At 41.5% G+C, this 17,554-nt stretch overlaps 1 protein-coding gene across 9 annotated transcripts in view; it reads right to left on the bottom strand.

Moving 5' to 3' along the window:
- The window catches only part of LOC132832503 (butyrophilin subfamily 1 member A1-like), a 63,642-nt gene that overhangs the window by 28,742 nt on the left and 17,346 nt on the right, over positions 1-17,554 (bottom strand). For all 9 annotated transcript variants that reach the window (XM_060850564.1, XM_060850567.1, XM_060850571.1 and 6 more), the window contains 3 exons: positions 16,256-16,603; positions 7,951-8,235; positions 6,954-7,073 (listed from right to left, as the gene is read on the bottom strand). In XM_060850564.1, the coding sequence (XP_060706547.1) occupies positions 6,954-7,073; positions 7,951-8,235; positions 16,256-16,603 (753 nt within the window). The remainder of the gene's footprint in view (positions 1-6,953; positions 7,074-7,950; positions 8,236-16,255; positions 16,604-17,554) is intronic.

The raw sequence follows: 17,554 nt of genomic DNA, 5'->3' as shown, positions 1-17,554 counted from the left end.
ACCCGTGTCTGGGTGACGCTAACCCAGAAAAACAAAATAAGTCCAAGCAGCTACCACCTTGGAAGAAACCAAAACCACAGAAAACCTGTGTACCAAAATGGAACCAAAAACTTACATTACTGGAACTCAACAAACCCTCTGCATCTATGCGAAAAAAAACCCACCTCAATATTCCTTTATCAATATCCAAAAATTAAAGAATGGGTAACTAGAAAGAAGGAAACCAACACCACACGGAATACGGATGGTGGACTGAGCCAAGAACAGTTCTAAAAGAACACAACATTTGACAATGTTTAAATTGTAATGGACGTAAAAAGGCACAGAGACTAATATGCACATTTTGCTCAATGCTATTCGAAGAATTGAATATGAACATATTACTTTCTGTATGCAAACCAACAAAGATGTTGCCAGACCCAGATTTGATCAAAGGGGAACGCATTCGACAAACACCCCTTTCAAAAGAATATATGGTACAGTATGACCGTAGAAGAGGCCATAACCTGGCTGAACACTTAATGATACTCTCCATAGGAAAATATACCTTTGTGGACTGTCTGAACTATGTTGCAAAACTACAAAAGCAGAATGAAGAAAACCTAACTGACCTAAACATGCTCTGATCCAACATAAAACAAGACGTGTTTAATTACGTAACCAGAGAAGCCAACAGACTGTTACCTCATTCACAAATCGATATGATAACCGAATGGTCAAAATGGACATGGTCACCTAAAGCCATAGAAACGGTGGTAACTTATACATCACCGACCCATGATTGGAAATGGACGGAAAGAGAATATAAGAACCCACCTGGATACAATGACTGCCTCCTGAGGGAACTCCGGAGACAACACAAAATATCCCCGTACATGGCATGCGAAAGAGACCGCAAACAGGATCTCAAAGACTACCATGAGTACAAAATGAGGATTCTGAATGAAAGACCAAAACGGATGAACTTCATGGTACAGTTGGAAACACGATGGCTGTCAAGGCCCCGAACCAAAACCAACATGGAAACCAGAGGTCCGGCTCTTTGACCACCAACATGATTGGAAACGAAATCCACTGATGAAATTCGTCGGAACCCCAACAACTGAATTTGATCATGAAACCCGCCATGGGAAGTCTGACTCAGAATGATTTTGCATAATTAAATGAAATGTATGCGTTGATTTAATGCTGCCTTTTCCGCTTTACTCACAATAGCTCTCATAATAAGAGCGTCAACTGCAACAAACTACACCGCCGATGAATAAAGTGAAGATAACAATAATGGAGCGCAGAAAAACGAAAAACTCCTGATACATGCTGCTATTGGTACAACAATCATTGTAGAACTCTGTTCAGCTATCATTTGAACTTTTTAAAGACACATGGGGAAATCTCGCTTTTCAAGAGGGGGATGTCACGGGATCCATTACTACTTCATGAAAAAACTCGATTCCTCTGTGGAATTTTACCTGATTATATTATTTTGTATAAGATTAAGCTTAACAACAATGATGCTATTAACTCGTTAAGTGTCATGGGATCCGTCTACTTCTTCATGAAAAGACTCGATTCTTCTGTGGAATTTTACCTGATTATATTATATTGTATAAGATTAAGCTTAACAGCAATGATGCTATTAACTCGTTAAGTGTCATGGGATCCGTCTACTTCTTCATGAAAAGACTCAATTCTTCTGTGGAATTTTACCTGATTATATTAGATTGTAGCAACAATGATACTATTAACTCTTTATTGTATTTTAGCCTAGCAACAATTAAGTATAATTATGACTACGTAGCAGCTGCTCTTTACCAGCTACTTATCAGCTACTTATTGTTTTCTCAGCTAATTAAGTGTTTAACGTGACCTTTAAACAATGCTGACCGAGGCACAGTTTGAGATTCCAGTTCTTTAAACAAATGATGTAATTGCTTAACTTAGACTGTAAGGGATAAAAGCAGAGCTAAAACAGACAGAACTCACTCTTGTCTTGAAACACAGACAATGAGTCACCCAACCATCCTCTGAACCACCAGGCTTGCAGAAAAGACACATTTGTGCAAAATACAGACCGATCGGATAAAACATACGGACGGCTAAGAGCTTGCTGAAATACGCCTGCCTAAAAGATTCTCGGTTGAGGCACTGCATTCTAGCCTGAAGAAGATACAATCTGAACCAACTAGCTGAAACACGCTAGTCTAAGAAGATCCCATTTGGGACACTCAGGTATTAAGCTCTGCTTTTATCCTAGGTATCTTTTAAGAACATTCAAAAAGGCTGTAACGATTGTGATTAACTGAAAACATCTGATTGTGAGTATTCAACTTATTATATTGATAAATTTCTATTATATTTTACACCACACACTTCGTATTCGCCTTTATTTGATAAGATATGTTTACCTTTGTGTTGGTATGTTAAGTCTAGAACTTAGCTGAGAAGGCATTAGGATTGACTTAAAGTGAATCCCTCTCACTCCTAGGTGAAAGGATAAACTGAAGGGACCTAGAGACCTGCGATAAACCCAGCCGAGTTTGTAGCTATCAGGACCATACAGTCAATAGGGACCACTGGTAAACTTGACAGGTAACGGCCTCAGGTATATGCCCGAGGTACTGTAGTTTAATCCGGTAGTAACCCATACCTATTGAGGATATCCACCTGAATAACATAACAGTACTTGTACATAGCCCAGTTGTGACCTCACCAGGAGTACTGTGGGCAGTTTTGATCTCACTATCCAAGGACAGGGTGCACTTGGAGGTTCCCCAGACTAATCCCTGGGATGGTGGGATTGTTTTGTGAGGAAGGATTGAGGACAGTGATTCTGTACCCGAAGAGTTTTGAAGAATAATAAGTGACCTCACTGAAACTTTCAAAATTCTCACAGGACAGGACATGACAGGGTGGATGTAGATAAGATCTTTCCTCTGGCTGATGAGACTAGAATCATAGAATCTCCACAGTGTGGAAACAGGCCATTTGGCCCAACAAGATAGGCAGGAGACTGGAAGAACACAACAAGCCAAGCAGCATGAGGAGGTGGAGAATCAACTTTTCGGGTATAACTGGGGGTGGGGGTGGGTGCAGTTGAAGATACAAAGGGTGGTGGGGGCAAGCTGGTGAAGTGGGGATAGGGGTAGAGGGTACGACCGGATTGGTCAATGGGAGGAAGGAATCCGGTTGGCTGCAGGAAGGAGTGGAAGGGAGGGGGAGGGGCTGGGAACATCCTTGTAATCCTTCCTGAACCCTTTTATGTTTAGGAACATCCTTCCAATAGCAGGGAGATCAGACTCGAATGCAGTATTCCAAAAGTGGCCTAACCAATGTTATGTGTGTGAAGAGAGGTTATTATGGGGATGGGAAGGAAGGTTATTTGAAATTGGAGAACTCAATGTTGAGTCCTCCAGGCTGTAGGCTGCCCAGGCAGGAGATGAAGTGTTGTTCCTCCAATTTGCGGTTTGGTTTGTTGTGGCAATGGAGGAAGTCAAGGATTGTCATGTCAGAAAGGGAGTGGGAAAGAGAATTAAAATGGGCGGTGACTGGGAGCTCCTGCTGGCCCAAGTGGCCTGGCTGAGATACTCGGTGAACCATTCCCTAAGTTTAAGTTTGGTCTCCCCGATGTAGAGCACTTAATCAAAGGTCTTCTGAAAATCTAAATATCCCCTTAATCTCTCCTGCCAGTTACCTCCTCAAAGAATGTTAACAAATTTGTCAGGCATGATTTCCCCTTCATGAAGCCATGCTGAATCTGCATAATCATATTATTTAATTTTAAATGCTCTGCTGATATATCCTTTATAATAGACTCTAATGTTTTTCCAATAACAGATGTGAAGACAACTCGTTAATTACGTGCTTTTTTTGACTCCTTCCTCTTTTTAAATGAGTGTGGTACATTTGTTCCTCTCCTCGCTTTTTGTCCCTTGTGTATTTAGAAATGTTAGTTCCTTCTACGGTGAAGACTGATGCAAAGTATTTATTCAACTCCTCTACCATTTCCTGCATTTCCCATTATTATTTCCCCAGCCTCATCCTCTAAGGGGCATATATTCACTTTGGCTTCTCTCTTACCTTTCATAAATTGAATGAAGCACTTACTGTCCATCTTGAAATTAATTGTAAGTTTACCCTCAAAAGTTGATTTAGGTCATCATTTGTTGGCATTTCAAACTTACCCAATCCTCTGGCTAACCATTAATCTTTGTCACATTACATGCATTTTTTCTTTCAGTTTGATGTTATTTTAAACTTCCCTTGTTAATTGTAGCAGGCTTATCTTCTTCCCAGAATTCTTTTTCCTCACTGAAGTAGGTGTTTATTGTTTGCGATGAACTATTTTCTTAAACGTCTGCAATTGCTCCTCATCTATCTTTGCTGCTCAGCTACTTTCCCAGTCCACTCCAGCCTGCCCTGTCTCATTCATTTGTAATTACTTACTTAAGCTTAGCACTGATGTTTCCAACCCACATTCCTCCCTCTCAAAATGAATAATAAAATCTTCAATAAGACCACTGTTTCAAATGGAATCTTTAGATCTGACATCATTTAATAAATCTGCTTCATTATACATCACCAGATACAGAATAGTCTGATCCCAAGAGGGATCGACAGCACTCATTATCACCTGGTTTATTCTCTGTCCCACCACATAGCTACTGTGAGAGAGCCTGGAGAGTACTCTGAGCATGTCTTCTACCACTTTTTATTTCTTACCTGCACCCATATGGCTTCCACAACTTTCAACTCAAAATCATTTCTTGCTTTCCTGCTTATTCCATCCCATACCAACAAAGCAATAGATAAGGCTGAACCATTCGTAGCAATCTTCAGCCAGAAGAGCCAAGTGGATGATTCATCTCAGCCTCCTCCAGCATCACAGACACCAGTCTCCAGCCAATTCACTTCACTCCATGTGATTTCAAGAAATGCTTGAAGACACTGAATACTGCAAAGGTTATGGACCCTGACAACATTCTGGCAATAGTACTGAATACTTGCGCTCCAGAATTGCTGCTCCCTTAGCCAAGCTGTTCCAGTACAGTTACAACAGGCATCTACCAACAATATGGAAAATTGCTCAGGTACGTCATGTACATAAAAAGCAGAAAAAAATCCAATCTGGCCAAAAACTGTCCCACCAGTCTACTCTCAATCATCAATAAAGTGGAAGATGGCATTAACAGTGCTATCTAACAGCACCTGCTTAGCAATAACCTACTCAGTGATGCTCAGTCTGGGATCCACCAGGGCCACTCAGCTCCTAATCTCATTACAGCCTTGGTTCAACCATGAACGAAAGAACTGAATTCCAGAGGTTAGGTGAGAGGTGACCAAATGTGGCATCAAGGTCTTCTAGCAAAACTGGAATCAATATGTATCAAGTGGTAAACTCTCCACTGGTTGGAGTCACACCTGACACATAGGAAGATGGCTGTGGTTGTTGGAGGTCAGTCATCTCAGCTTCAGGACATCTCTGCAGGAATTCCTCAGGGTAGTGTCAGAGATCCAAGTTCAGCTGCTTCATCCATCATCTTCCCTCCATCATAAGGTCAGAAGTGGGAATGTTTGCCAATGATTGCACAATGTTCATCAACATTCCTGACTCCTCAGATACTGGAGCAGTTCATACTCAAATGTAAAAGAATTTGGGCAATAGCCAGGCTTGGGCTGATTAGTGGCAAGTAACACTCGCATCACACAAATACCAGGCTATGACCATCACCAATATGAGACAATCTAACCACCATACTTGACATTCAAAGGTGTTACAATCACTGAATCCCCCAAAATTAACATCCTGTGGGTTTCCATTGACCAGTAACTCACTTAGATTCACTACATGAACATAGCAGCTCTAAGAGCAGGTCACAAGCCAGGAATAAGGTAGCAAGTAACTCATCTCTGGACTCACCAAAGCCTGTCCATCATCTCTAAGGCAGAAGTCAGGAGTGCCATGAAATACTCCCTACCTGCCTGGATGAATCCAGCTCCAACAACACTCACGAAGCGCAATACTATCCAGGACAAAGCAGCCAACTTGATTGACTCTACATCCACAGGCATCCATTCACTCCACCATTGATGCTCAGTAACAGTAGTGTGTATTATCGACATGATGCACTGCAGAAATTCAGAAAAGGTCCTGGGACAGCATGTTCCAAACCCATGAGCACTTCCATCTTGAAGTATAAGGGCAGCAGATACATGGGAGCACCACTACCTTCATGTTCCACTCTAAGCTTATGACCATCTTGATTTGGAAATATTTCACTGTTCTTTCACTATTGCTGGGTCAAAATCCTGGAATTCCCTCTGTGGTGGCACTATAGGTCAACCTACAGCCCATAAATTGCAGCGGTTCATGGATTGCAGCGGTTCAAGAAGGCAGCTCGTTACCACCATTTCAAGAGCAACTAGTAACTGGCAATAAATGCTGTCCAGTCAGCCTCAGACCCTCTGGGGAAAATATTCCCAGTTTATTCTGCCTCTCCCCATAGCTGAAACCCTCCAACCTGGCAACATCCTTGGAAATCTTTTCTGAACCCTTTCAAGTTTAACAATATCTTTTCCACAGCAAGGAGAACAGAATTGAACGCAGTATTCCAAAGTGGCCTAACCAATGTCCTGTACAGCCACAACATGACAGTTGCTGACCTTAGCCCAGTGATTCACATCCCAAAACTAAACTTTCATAAAAGGCTTATTGCTTCACAGATAGGTTACATAATATTTCTATCTTTATCATAGAAGCAGCATGCTGAATAAGAGATTATTCCTGAAAGCATAAAAATAAAATTCCACTTCACAGTACACTCTTTCCATTTCAGAATAATTTTCAGATGATTAAGAATCTGTTACAATTATGATTCATTTCCAAGTTGTCTATCGATTTAAACTTCAGTTTACAAATACAAATGTCATGTTTTAAAGTCCTATTTTGCTCCTACCTTTAATCTTTTTGTCCTCTTTTCTGTGGATCATTACATCAACAGCAATAGCCATAATTACAAGGACGACAAACACCCAGAAACTGACAAGCCAAGCACGGACTCTGGGGAAGAACTCATCTAAGATTAAAAAGAACAGAATCAATATTTGATCTGCAAGACCCAAAAATATGAAACAAACATTTGAGTTCTTCTTCAAAGTATCAACACTTCATCAATTCTCAGCCAATAATCTCAGCTGCTGTTTCTATCAAGATTAAAAAGGTAAGTAATACCAGTATTAATAAGAACTTACTCATAGAACCCCGACAGTGTGGAAATGGGCCATTTGGCCCAACAAGTCCACACCAACCGTCTGAAGACTATCCTACCCAGACCCATCATCTTACCCTATATTTCCCATGACTAATGCACCTAACCGACACATCCCCAAACACTGTCGGCAATTTAGAAGGGCCAATTCACCTAACCTGCTTAAATTGAACTATGGAAGGAAACCAGAGCATCCAGAGGAAATCCACATAGACACATGGAGAATGTACAAACTCCACACAGACAGTTGCCCGAGGCTGGAATTGAACCTGGAATCCTGGTACTGTGAGCCAGCAGCGCTAAGCATTTACCCACTATGGCGCCCTCATTGTTTTGATAGAACTTGGATTCATTTGGATTCCAGTTAAAATTAAGAATAAATGTTTGTTTCTCATAACAACATTCAGTGAAAACCATAATACTCAGTACACTTGGTCCGAATTGCTATCCAGAGACCAAAGCTGGAATATGAAATGAGGACATTGGGTATGGACACATTAGGCCCAGCTTCAGTTTTGTGGATGGTCTGTTAGCTTTTCAACCTTTTAGGCTTAAATATAAAAAGCTGCCCCTTGGGTATGGTCCAGAGACTAATCAGTGCTCGTAAATCCACACTCAGTCTGAGTTAGTGTCTTCAGGAGGGGACAAATATAGTTCATACATTTATTATTGAACTCACACTTACCTGATATCTGGAGATGAGCCTCTTGTATTTTGCTCAAAAACTGGTTTTCCATGAAACACGAAAACTTGTTTACAGAATCACTTGTAACATTAATACGACTCTGGACGGTGATGAGGCCTGTGGAGTCCTTAATGAATTCTGTTTCAGACTGTACTGTCACATCTTCTCCTTTCCCATTTACCCAGTGAATCAGTGGCTCAGGATACCATCCGTCTGATTGACACACAACACAAAGTCCTTCGTTGCTGCTTTCCTCCACGTGAACCCAAGGCCAGTCTCCAAACTCTGTAAGTATAATTTCTTCAGTCATTCAGACTGTTCATATTAAATTGTAATTGTTTATTTTCAATAGCACATAATAATTTTAGGCTGTTATGTATTAACAGTGAACTAACTATTCTTTTATTGACTACCCAATATTAAAGTCAGTGGATTGTAATTTTAACTTTTTGCATTAGTGCTAAAACATGCAATATCGATTGGTCAATAATGTGTCAAACTCTTCCATCACCACCAGTTCTGACCCTTGATTCTCAGCCAGGAGGATATCAATGAATATCAATCAGATCATTAATATTATCCTCAATCATTCTGCACTCTTTCATCTCACCTTCACCAAAACCAGCTACTGTATTCTCAATGGTTTCCATTTCCTTAAATTACTATTCAGTAGTAGCTCTCTATTCCATTTTAGACAACATCAAACACACCAACAAAGACAACCCTGAGGCTGTATGGCAGAAGATCCTGTGACAGACTGAGGCAGAAACCTACAAACCATGACCCCACAACTAAACACCAAAATGTCATCTCTCAGTGTTACCAAACTCCTTCCAGAAACCCTCCTCACCACTCGTGGCCTTTCATCAGCTTCCACCTGTGTTGTTCCAGAACTCTGCAGCCCATCTCTAATTCCACCCTAAGGTACACAAACAGCACTGGTGTTATGTTTTATGGATTGCAATGGCTGCCCCATTACAAATATATTCAGATTCTAACATTAGTGCTGTCTGTACTCACCTACATCTGGGAGTGTTCAGACTGTTTCAATCTGTTTTTGGTGATTTCAGACATTTCACCATTCTAAAGGAAGCAGTATGATGCAGAGAATGCCCAGGAGCTTTGCATGCAGACCGAACCCAGTAATGTTAGTTTTACAAAAAGCCCCAGCCCAGGTGCATTTAGCCAGTGTACAGTCTATTGTGGGGCAATATAATGCAGCGTACAGTCTGAAGAAAGGGACATTTGTGTTGTCTGACCTTTTCCAAAATATATCTTATTCATTAAATTTGTGAAAGTAAAGAACATGACCATTCTAAGAAAGCATTACAAACGGTGCAAACCAAGTATTTCCTTTGAATTCTCAGTAACTCAGTACATTGACAATTACAGTTAATATTTTTAAGTGTAATTTCAGTTAAATATACAGGCTGAGAAGTCTTAGGAATTTTCTGGATTTTGGTATACTATGGCTGAAAAACTTGGATACTGCCCCAAGCTTTACTATGTCCCTCCGCATATAGTTCCTGACCTTGGAATATTCCAGTCTGGAAACATCACAGCTGGCTGCTACATTGGATTGTTCCCAAAAATTATCTACAATCAGTTTTGGCCAGGAACAGGGTGGGCTGATTGAAAGCTTTCAATTGGTCACTCAAAACCAGTTCAGAGATCACTGAAGAGAAGTTTGGAGTGACACCATTAGTTGGAGAAGATGGTGGATGTTGAGCAAAGTAAGCTCTGTGCAGAAAATAACTGTTAACTGTTATACCATTCAGTCAGAACTCAGAAGTTCAACGAATAAAATGGCAACCAAGCATTGGATTCAGGGCTCCTGAAAAATGTGCAGACCAACAAATATTCATTCAGCTGTCAGCAGGGGATGGAATCTGGCACAGAATAATCGTTTCATCCAATTAAACCAGGTTAGAGCTAAGAAAACATCCTCAACTGCTTGTGAAAATCTGGAGCTATGCCCACGTGTAAATGTTAGATTGCAGTTTTCAAGAAGCAAGAGATGTATTGTCCCAGGACAGGAAGGTGAACCATCAGAATGTGAGCAGTGGGACAGTTCTTGAGGAATTGGCTCTTGAGGGACTTTAGGGCCAGGCCACCTAAAGTGAAGCATCATAATTCCTTGTGAACTCTTAATGAGGTCTGGTGACCCATAGTATTACTAACATCTGGTGGAAGGTGCATTGTTGCTTTGAATATTGGGATCCCTCAAGAACTTTCCTCATACTTACTATGTAGCATGAGATTTCTCAGCTATTATAATAGTACTTAACTTTCGAAAATTCTAGCATATGAAAGCAAAGGGAAGAGTTACAAGAAACATAGAGGGCATGATGCCCAAGACTAGCATCTGGTACCAAACACACCCAATTATCAGTGTGTCGTTTTCATACGTAAGAAGTATCTATTTTTAGGAAGAATGGTAAAGTAACCCTCAGATGAAGGCTGGGCAAAGGAAACGATTATCTGATCCATGTGTTGCTGTCTGAACCCCAGAAGGGTTCAGACAATTCAGACACAGTACAAGCTACATGCCCTGAGAAATGTGATAAAACAGTAAGTGCTGAGCACAGAGGGGAGTTCTTCTTGGAGGGTTCTCATCAAACAGACCTTGCAGTTCTCACTGGGCAGTCCCCAGGAAACAGTCTTGATCACGCAGTCCTCACTAAACAGATGGAAGAGGAGGAGGAAGACAGAGGGAAGAGTTCTCCAACACCTCAGTGAGAGACCAGAATGCTCCACCCAACACCCAACATGTTGTCCTCTGGTATCAGTGAACCATCTCCACAAGTATACCTCCTTTATCTAATGAAACAACTTCTGTAATATAATCAAGCCACTGCTTCTTAACAAACTTAGTGAACTATCAGAAAATTACTTACAAATCAGCAAATGTTTTTGTTACACATTGTGGATGTTTAATCTAGATTTAGCCTATTAAGAAAAATGAAACTTCCAAAGATCAAAATTATTTTAAGGAAAAAGAAATAGTTAAAACACTAAATTGGAGAAATATGTGCTGAAGTTTCTATCATTGGATTATCCCTCGAATATAAAAGAGACTATTCTCAGTGATGCCTTTCATACAAACCTTTGTGATGGGTTTTCAAACTCAGCTGATTTCATGATATTCCTGATGGGAGAAAGTAGGAAATGTTATCCCTTGGTTTGAGAAGCCCAGAAACTAAGGAGATTAGTTAAAAAGCACTCTGCCTGCTGAAACTTTGGCACTTGTCACGGTAGTTGACTTGATAAAAAGAATCAACCCCTCCGCTCCATGGCTGAACATTTCAATTCCCCCTCCCATTCTGCCAAGGACATGCAGGTCCTGGACCTCCTCCTCCGCCACTCCCTAACCACCCGACGCCCGGAGGAAGAACGCCTCATCTTCCCCCTCAGAACACTTCAACCCCAGTGGACTTCACCAGTTTCCTCATTTCCCCTTCCCCACCTCACCCCAGTTCCAAACTTCCAGCTCAGCACCATGCTCATGACCTGTCCCACCTGCCAATCTCGCTTCCAATCTATCCGCTCCACTTTCCTCTCTGATCTATGACCTTCACCCCCACCTCCATCCACCTACTGTACTCTTAGCTACCTACGCCCCAGCCCCACCCCCCTCCCATTTATTTCTCCACCCCAGAGGCTCCCTGCCTCATTCCTGATGATGGGTTTTTGCCTGAAACGTAGATTTTCCTGCTCCTCGGATGCTGCCCGATCTGCTGTGCTTCTCCAACTCCACTCTAATCTTGATAAAAAGCATGTCAAAGTTTTAGAAGAAATTTTCTTGAGTTTTATGCAGACAATTGTGAAAACTTGGACAAATAAGGGAATTAAGATGAGACAAAGATCATTTTCTTCCCCTCAGAGCTATGTCTTTGAAACTCTCTTCCCCTGAGAACAGTGGCCAACAGGTTCACTACATATATCTAAGGTACAGGGACATAGATTGCTGACTATCAAAGGAATTAAAGATGATCAGGGAAGACTTGAAGAATGTGGAGTTGAGATCACAGTCAGATCTATCATGCTCTTACTAACCGGTGAGGTGGGGAAGAAGTGTGTGTCAATGTGCATGTTCTAATTGTGTTAAAGAGCAACTCTATTAAATGGGGAAAGATTTGGGCATGATTTGTGTTACAGTGATAACACAATTATACTGCAGTGATGGCGAAGTGATAGTGGTTTTAGTAGTCAACCTGAAGGTCCAGGTTCAAATCCGATCTTCCCCAGAGATTGTGGTGATAACATGTCCAAAGAGATTGATTAGAAGTATTTATATAAGAAATAGTTTCCAAGTGGGAGGGGCTGGTCTGTGAAAAGCTAAAGCAGTCTACATTAATAAAAAAAACGAAAGAAATGTGAATGCTAGAAATCAGAATCAAAAACAGAACCTGCTGGAAAAGCTCAGCAGGTTAGGCAGCATCTGTGAAAAATAATCAGAATTAATGGTTCAGGTCCAATGACCCTGCCTTGGAACTCAGAAGAGCGAGGGAAATGTTGGTTTATACACAGAAAATAAGGTGGGCAAGGGGGTAAGAAGCAAACGATAGGTGGGGATAGAGCTCAAAGAATAGTTGGACAGACAAAGGAGTAGATAACAGGCAGGCTGGGAGGATGAATAGCTGTTAATGCAAATTATTAGTGACTAACAATGGGTTGTGTGTAATGACAGACAATGTGATAACAAGGCCTGATGTGTGGAGGTTGGGGTAAGGACATGGAAGACCTCAGGCACTAAAGTTGTTGAACTTAATATTGAGTCTAGAAAGTTATAGAGCCTCCAAATGGAAAAGGAGGTGCTGTTCTTCCAGCTCATGCTGAGGTTTACTGGAGCACTGCAGAATGCCAGAGACAGATATGTTGGCATGGAAACATGGTGGTTTATTAAAGTAACAGGCAACTGGAAGTTGACGACCCAGTTTGTAGACAGAACTTCCTTGGGGATAGAACTTACCTTTTGCAATGATGTGTTGGGCTCTTCCATCGTTAAGGATGGGCAGGTTTTTGGAGCCAGCTCCTCCAGTTTAACTGTCCACCATCATTTATGACTGTGGCAGGACCGCAGAGCTTTGATATGATTGCTGGTTGTGGGATTGCTTAGCTCTATCACTTGCTACCTACGCTGTTTGGCAGGCCAGTGGTCCTGGTTGGTAGCTTCATCGGGTTGACATCTCATTTTTAGGTATGCATAGGGCTGCTCTTGACATGCCTCCCTGCGCTCTCCATTGAACCAGGATTGATCCCCTGGCTTGATGGGCACAGTTGAGTCAAGGACATGACAGGCCATAATACGGCAGATTGTATGGAGTACATTTCTGCTGCTGTTGACGGTCACAGTGCCTTATGGATGCTCAGTCTTGAGTTGTGAGATCTATTTGAAGTCTTTCCCATTTAGCACAGTGATAGTGTCACACAACATGATGGAGGGTATTTTCTTTTTTTTTTAAAAGATATTTTTATTAGAAATTTAATATTTTGACAGATTTACAAAAATAAACAGAACTTTCAAGCACAAACATTAATATAAAAATAGATCTTAAATATATAATCATCAAAATTCAAAGGAATGATACTAAAGAAGAAAGAAAAACAATGAAACTCAGTTAACTACTAATCTAATCCACAATTATCCAGAGTGTATAGTTGAGTCACTTACATCCTTCAAACAAGAGAAAATGTTCTCTAATACACTCATAACAGTATAATAAAAAGGAAACTATTTCCAAACAATAAGAACAAAAAAAAACATGTTTGAATGGAGATCCTCCCCCTTGTTCTCAGGGGGCCTTACTTCCTTTCTAAAGGTCCACCATATCCTCTCCCAAACAGTGTCCCACCCTTGACCCGGGTGCTCCTTAATAGGATTTAGATATAATACCGAGCTAGAGTTAACAGTGAGCGCGCCACCCCCACCCCTCCCCACCCATACCTGAGTATCTCTGATAGCATCAATGCCACGTACAAACACACATAACTATAAAATTACAACTCCAACAAATTACAGTTAAGTATAATAACATAAAATAGCAAGGGAAGACAACCCTGCTCCCAGAAGCAAAAGTAAAGTAGAGTAAAGTATCCACTTCTCCCCACGGAGTGTGGAAGAGGCAAGCCAACATTAATTGTCTCTTACGATTTATTTAAACGAGTCTAAAAGTTCCTTAGCCTCTTCTGGTGATCTAAAATTATACTCGGATCCTTCGTGGTTAAAGCATAACGTCGCTGGGTAGCGTAAGGTGTATTGAATATTTAAGTTCCTTAGACATTTTTTCACCTCATCAAACGCCTTCCTCCTTCGTGCCAAAGCCGGGGAGAAGTCCTGAAATAACATAATCTTGGATCCTTCATGAATCATGGCTTTAGGATCCTTTCCAAGATTTCTGGAGGCATCCAGGAGTATCTGCCTCTCCCTATAACTCTGCAGCCGGAACAGGACCGGGCGTGGGCGCTGGTTTGGGCCAGATCCGCGTACTGCGACCCGGTAGGCCCACTCCACCCTTACCCGGTCAGTTTCAGCCCCCAGGTTTAAAAGCTGCGGCAGCCATCGCTCCAGAAATACTGCTAACTGTCCCTTCTCTTCTTGTTCAGGGAGGCCCAGAAGACGGATATTCTTTCTCCGATTTCTATTATCCAGGTCATCCATGTAGATTTCAAAGGCCCGGACTCTCTGCTCCAGAGCTCGCACCTGTTCTGCAGCTGTTTGTGCTGCAGCCTCGGAGGTCGTGGCCTTTAGCTCCGCCCCCTCCACTCGGCCCTGCAGTTCCTCAATAGCCTGGCTGTGCTTTTGTAACTTTTCTTCGAATGAGTTCCATCTCTGTCTGGATTCTGCGATGAAATTGACGAGTGTCGTTTCCAGCCTGGCAATCATCTCTTCAAGGCCTGTTTTTACATCAGCTGCAGCCGGAGGAGGAGAGGAGGGTGGGGGAGGGGTCTTTGTTTTCTGAGAGCTGCGGGATCCCTTTGGTTTACTCATTATCCACTTAATATTAAACTGCTTAAATATAATAGTAAGCAGCTAATTAAGGTTAGAAATTTTTTTTGGGTGGTTTGGTAAGTGTGGTGGGGGTGAGTAACTCACTTTACCCAGGTTTTGGGAAGAGCACTGTAAACTCAGACTTGCTGAGTCGCCGCCATCTTGGATCTCCGGAGGGTATTTTCAATGTGAAGGCAGGACACTGCCTCCATAAGGACTATGCAGAGGTCACTCTCACCACTTGCTGCAGAACCAATCGAGCGGCTATATCCTTTTCTCTGAATAAAGAAGGCACAATCCATGCTTTAGCTCCATCACTGTCTTTCATAGCCTGCCTAACAACGTTGTCCACCCACCCGCATTGGGGCTCCGTTGGTGAGTGCAAGCATCACCTCTCCAACTTTGCCTTGTGAGGATTTGAATCCTCATCAAAGGAAAACAAGCAACGGCACTTAAACTTCCAACAACAAAGGGGTCGAAGCATATGTATGACAAGATTAGGAATAGGCTGTTCAGTCCTTTCAGCCTGCTCCACCACTTTATAAAGTTGTGGCTGATTGGATTATAGCCTCAACCCTGCTTTCCTAGATACAAACCCATCCCCCATTTACAATTTGGCTTCCTTGTCAAGTACAAATTCCACAAAGTCATTTTCCCCACTTCGAGGACATTTATTTCATACACTAATGACCCTCTGAGAGAAAAGATTTCTCCTCATCTCCATCTTTAATTTTAAATAGTGTCCCCCAGATCTAGTCCCTCATATTTGGAATTATCCTTTCAGCATCTGCCCTGTCAAGTCCTCACAAGACTTAAGTGTTTCAATCAGATCACCTCTCACTCTTCTAAACTCCAAAATGGACATAGACCCAACCAGTTTAACCTTCTGTCAAAGATAATCCTTCATCCCGGGTGACAGTGGAGTGAGCCTTCTCTGAACTGCATCTAAATCAATGATTCTGTTACATAACGGGATCAAAACTAGGCATATTATTCCAGATGTGGTCTTATAATGTTCTGGACAATTGTAGCAAGACATTCCCACTTTTATACCTCTTTTCTCTTGCAATGAACAACAGTCCATTTCTATTGCCTACCTAATCACTTGTTATATCTGCACTCTAACACTTCCAGGTTGAGCTGCTAACAGTAGTTTGAATTATTTATGACCAGTATTCCAGCGCATATTTTGTGGTTTTCATTTCCAAGGATCATTCAGCTTATTATATGCAACTCATGATTTTAAAATACTTTTAAACTAAATATTGTGTTATATTCAGTGACCATTAGTGGTTTAAAATGAGAAAGACTAACCTTCAACTTTCAGATCTATCACTGCTTGATCATGGTGTGTTTTGGAGTCAATGTAACACGTGTAATTCCCTTCATCTGACACTTTTATCTTCTTCAGTTTCAGAGAAGCATTTCCATGGGGAAACTCATCTTTAAACAGTTCTGTCCTCCCTTGATAATCTTTGTCCTGTACGTCAGGCCGATCCTGTCCTCCAGTGTATAGATGAACTGGTGAAGCTGAATCTGATGTAAACCATCGAACCTCTATGGTATCCAGAGATATATCTGGGACCACTTGGCACTCTAGTACAACATCTTTACCCACAGAGACTGTGATGGGATCATCCGGTACAAACACATCGAATATCTCTGCAAAATACAAGATTGAAAACAGTCAATTTTCTCAATAGAGGAACAGATTTAATTTCCAGGGAGGTATTTTATAGGGCATGTGTTCCCTTTTTTTATTCTGATAATTCCACTAGAAGTCATTAATTTGGAAAACATATAATAGCCTAAAATAAACAAAGATTGTAAAAATAAATTGTAACTATTTCCCACAGATTTCTTACAAACCGACTGGTTCACTATGAATAGATTGGCTGATAAAAGAGGAATCCTGACCAGTAATCTCAAATTTCTGATTCACAAAAATAAATGAATTACGATGTATTGCGATGGGCCACATTGTCTGCATGCCCATCATAGGATCTCCTAAACAACTTCTTATTCCAAGCTCCACCATGGTGAGCGACCACTAGGAGGGCAGACGAAACACTACAAAGACATCCCAGAAGCCACCCTAAACAAATGCAATATCCCCACTGACACACTGGAATTGTTTGTCCTAGAATGCACAAACTGGAGAAGAAACAGTATCTAGAGAGACCCATCCATCCTCCTCAAACATGACATGCCCCACCTCTGGCAAAGTCTGTGGCTCCAGGACTGTTCAGACACCACAGAACCCCAGAGAAGTAGAAGCAAGTTATCCTCAACTCTGAAGAAGAAGAAACGGAAAACATAATATGGAAATCGTTCCAGATGATGTCTTTGGCTGTAAAGCCGTTCTTAGGCACAAGAAGCAGTGATTTCAGCTTCCTCACAGGTTCTACGTTTTGGATGAAACTGATTTATTTCCAGTTTAATAGTATTCCTCACTTTGAGAATAAGAAATATTGCAGATGCTGGAAATCTGAAAATAACACAGAAAATGGTGGATTAACCTAGCAGCTGCAAATGTGTTGCTGGTCAAAGCACAGCAGGCCAGGCAGCATCTCAGGAATAGAGAATTCGACGTTTCGAGCATAAGTCCTTGCT

This window comes from Hemiscyllium ocellatum, chromosome 35 (assembly GCF_020745735.1).
Source record: "Hemiscyllium ocellatum isolate sHemOce1 chromosome 35, sHemOce1.pat.X.cur, whole genome shotgun sequence".
Lineage (NCBI taxonomy): Eukaryota > Metazoa > Chordata > Chondrichthyes > Orectolobiformes > Hemiscylliidae > Hemiscyllium > Hemiscyllium ocellatum.
This window is presented reverse-complemented; position numbering and strand designations above follow the sequence as displayed.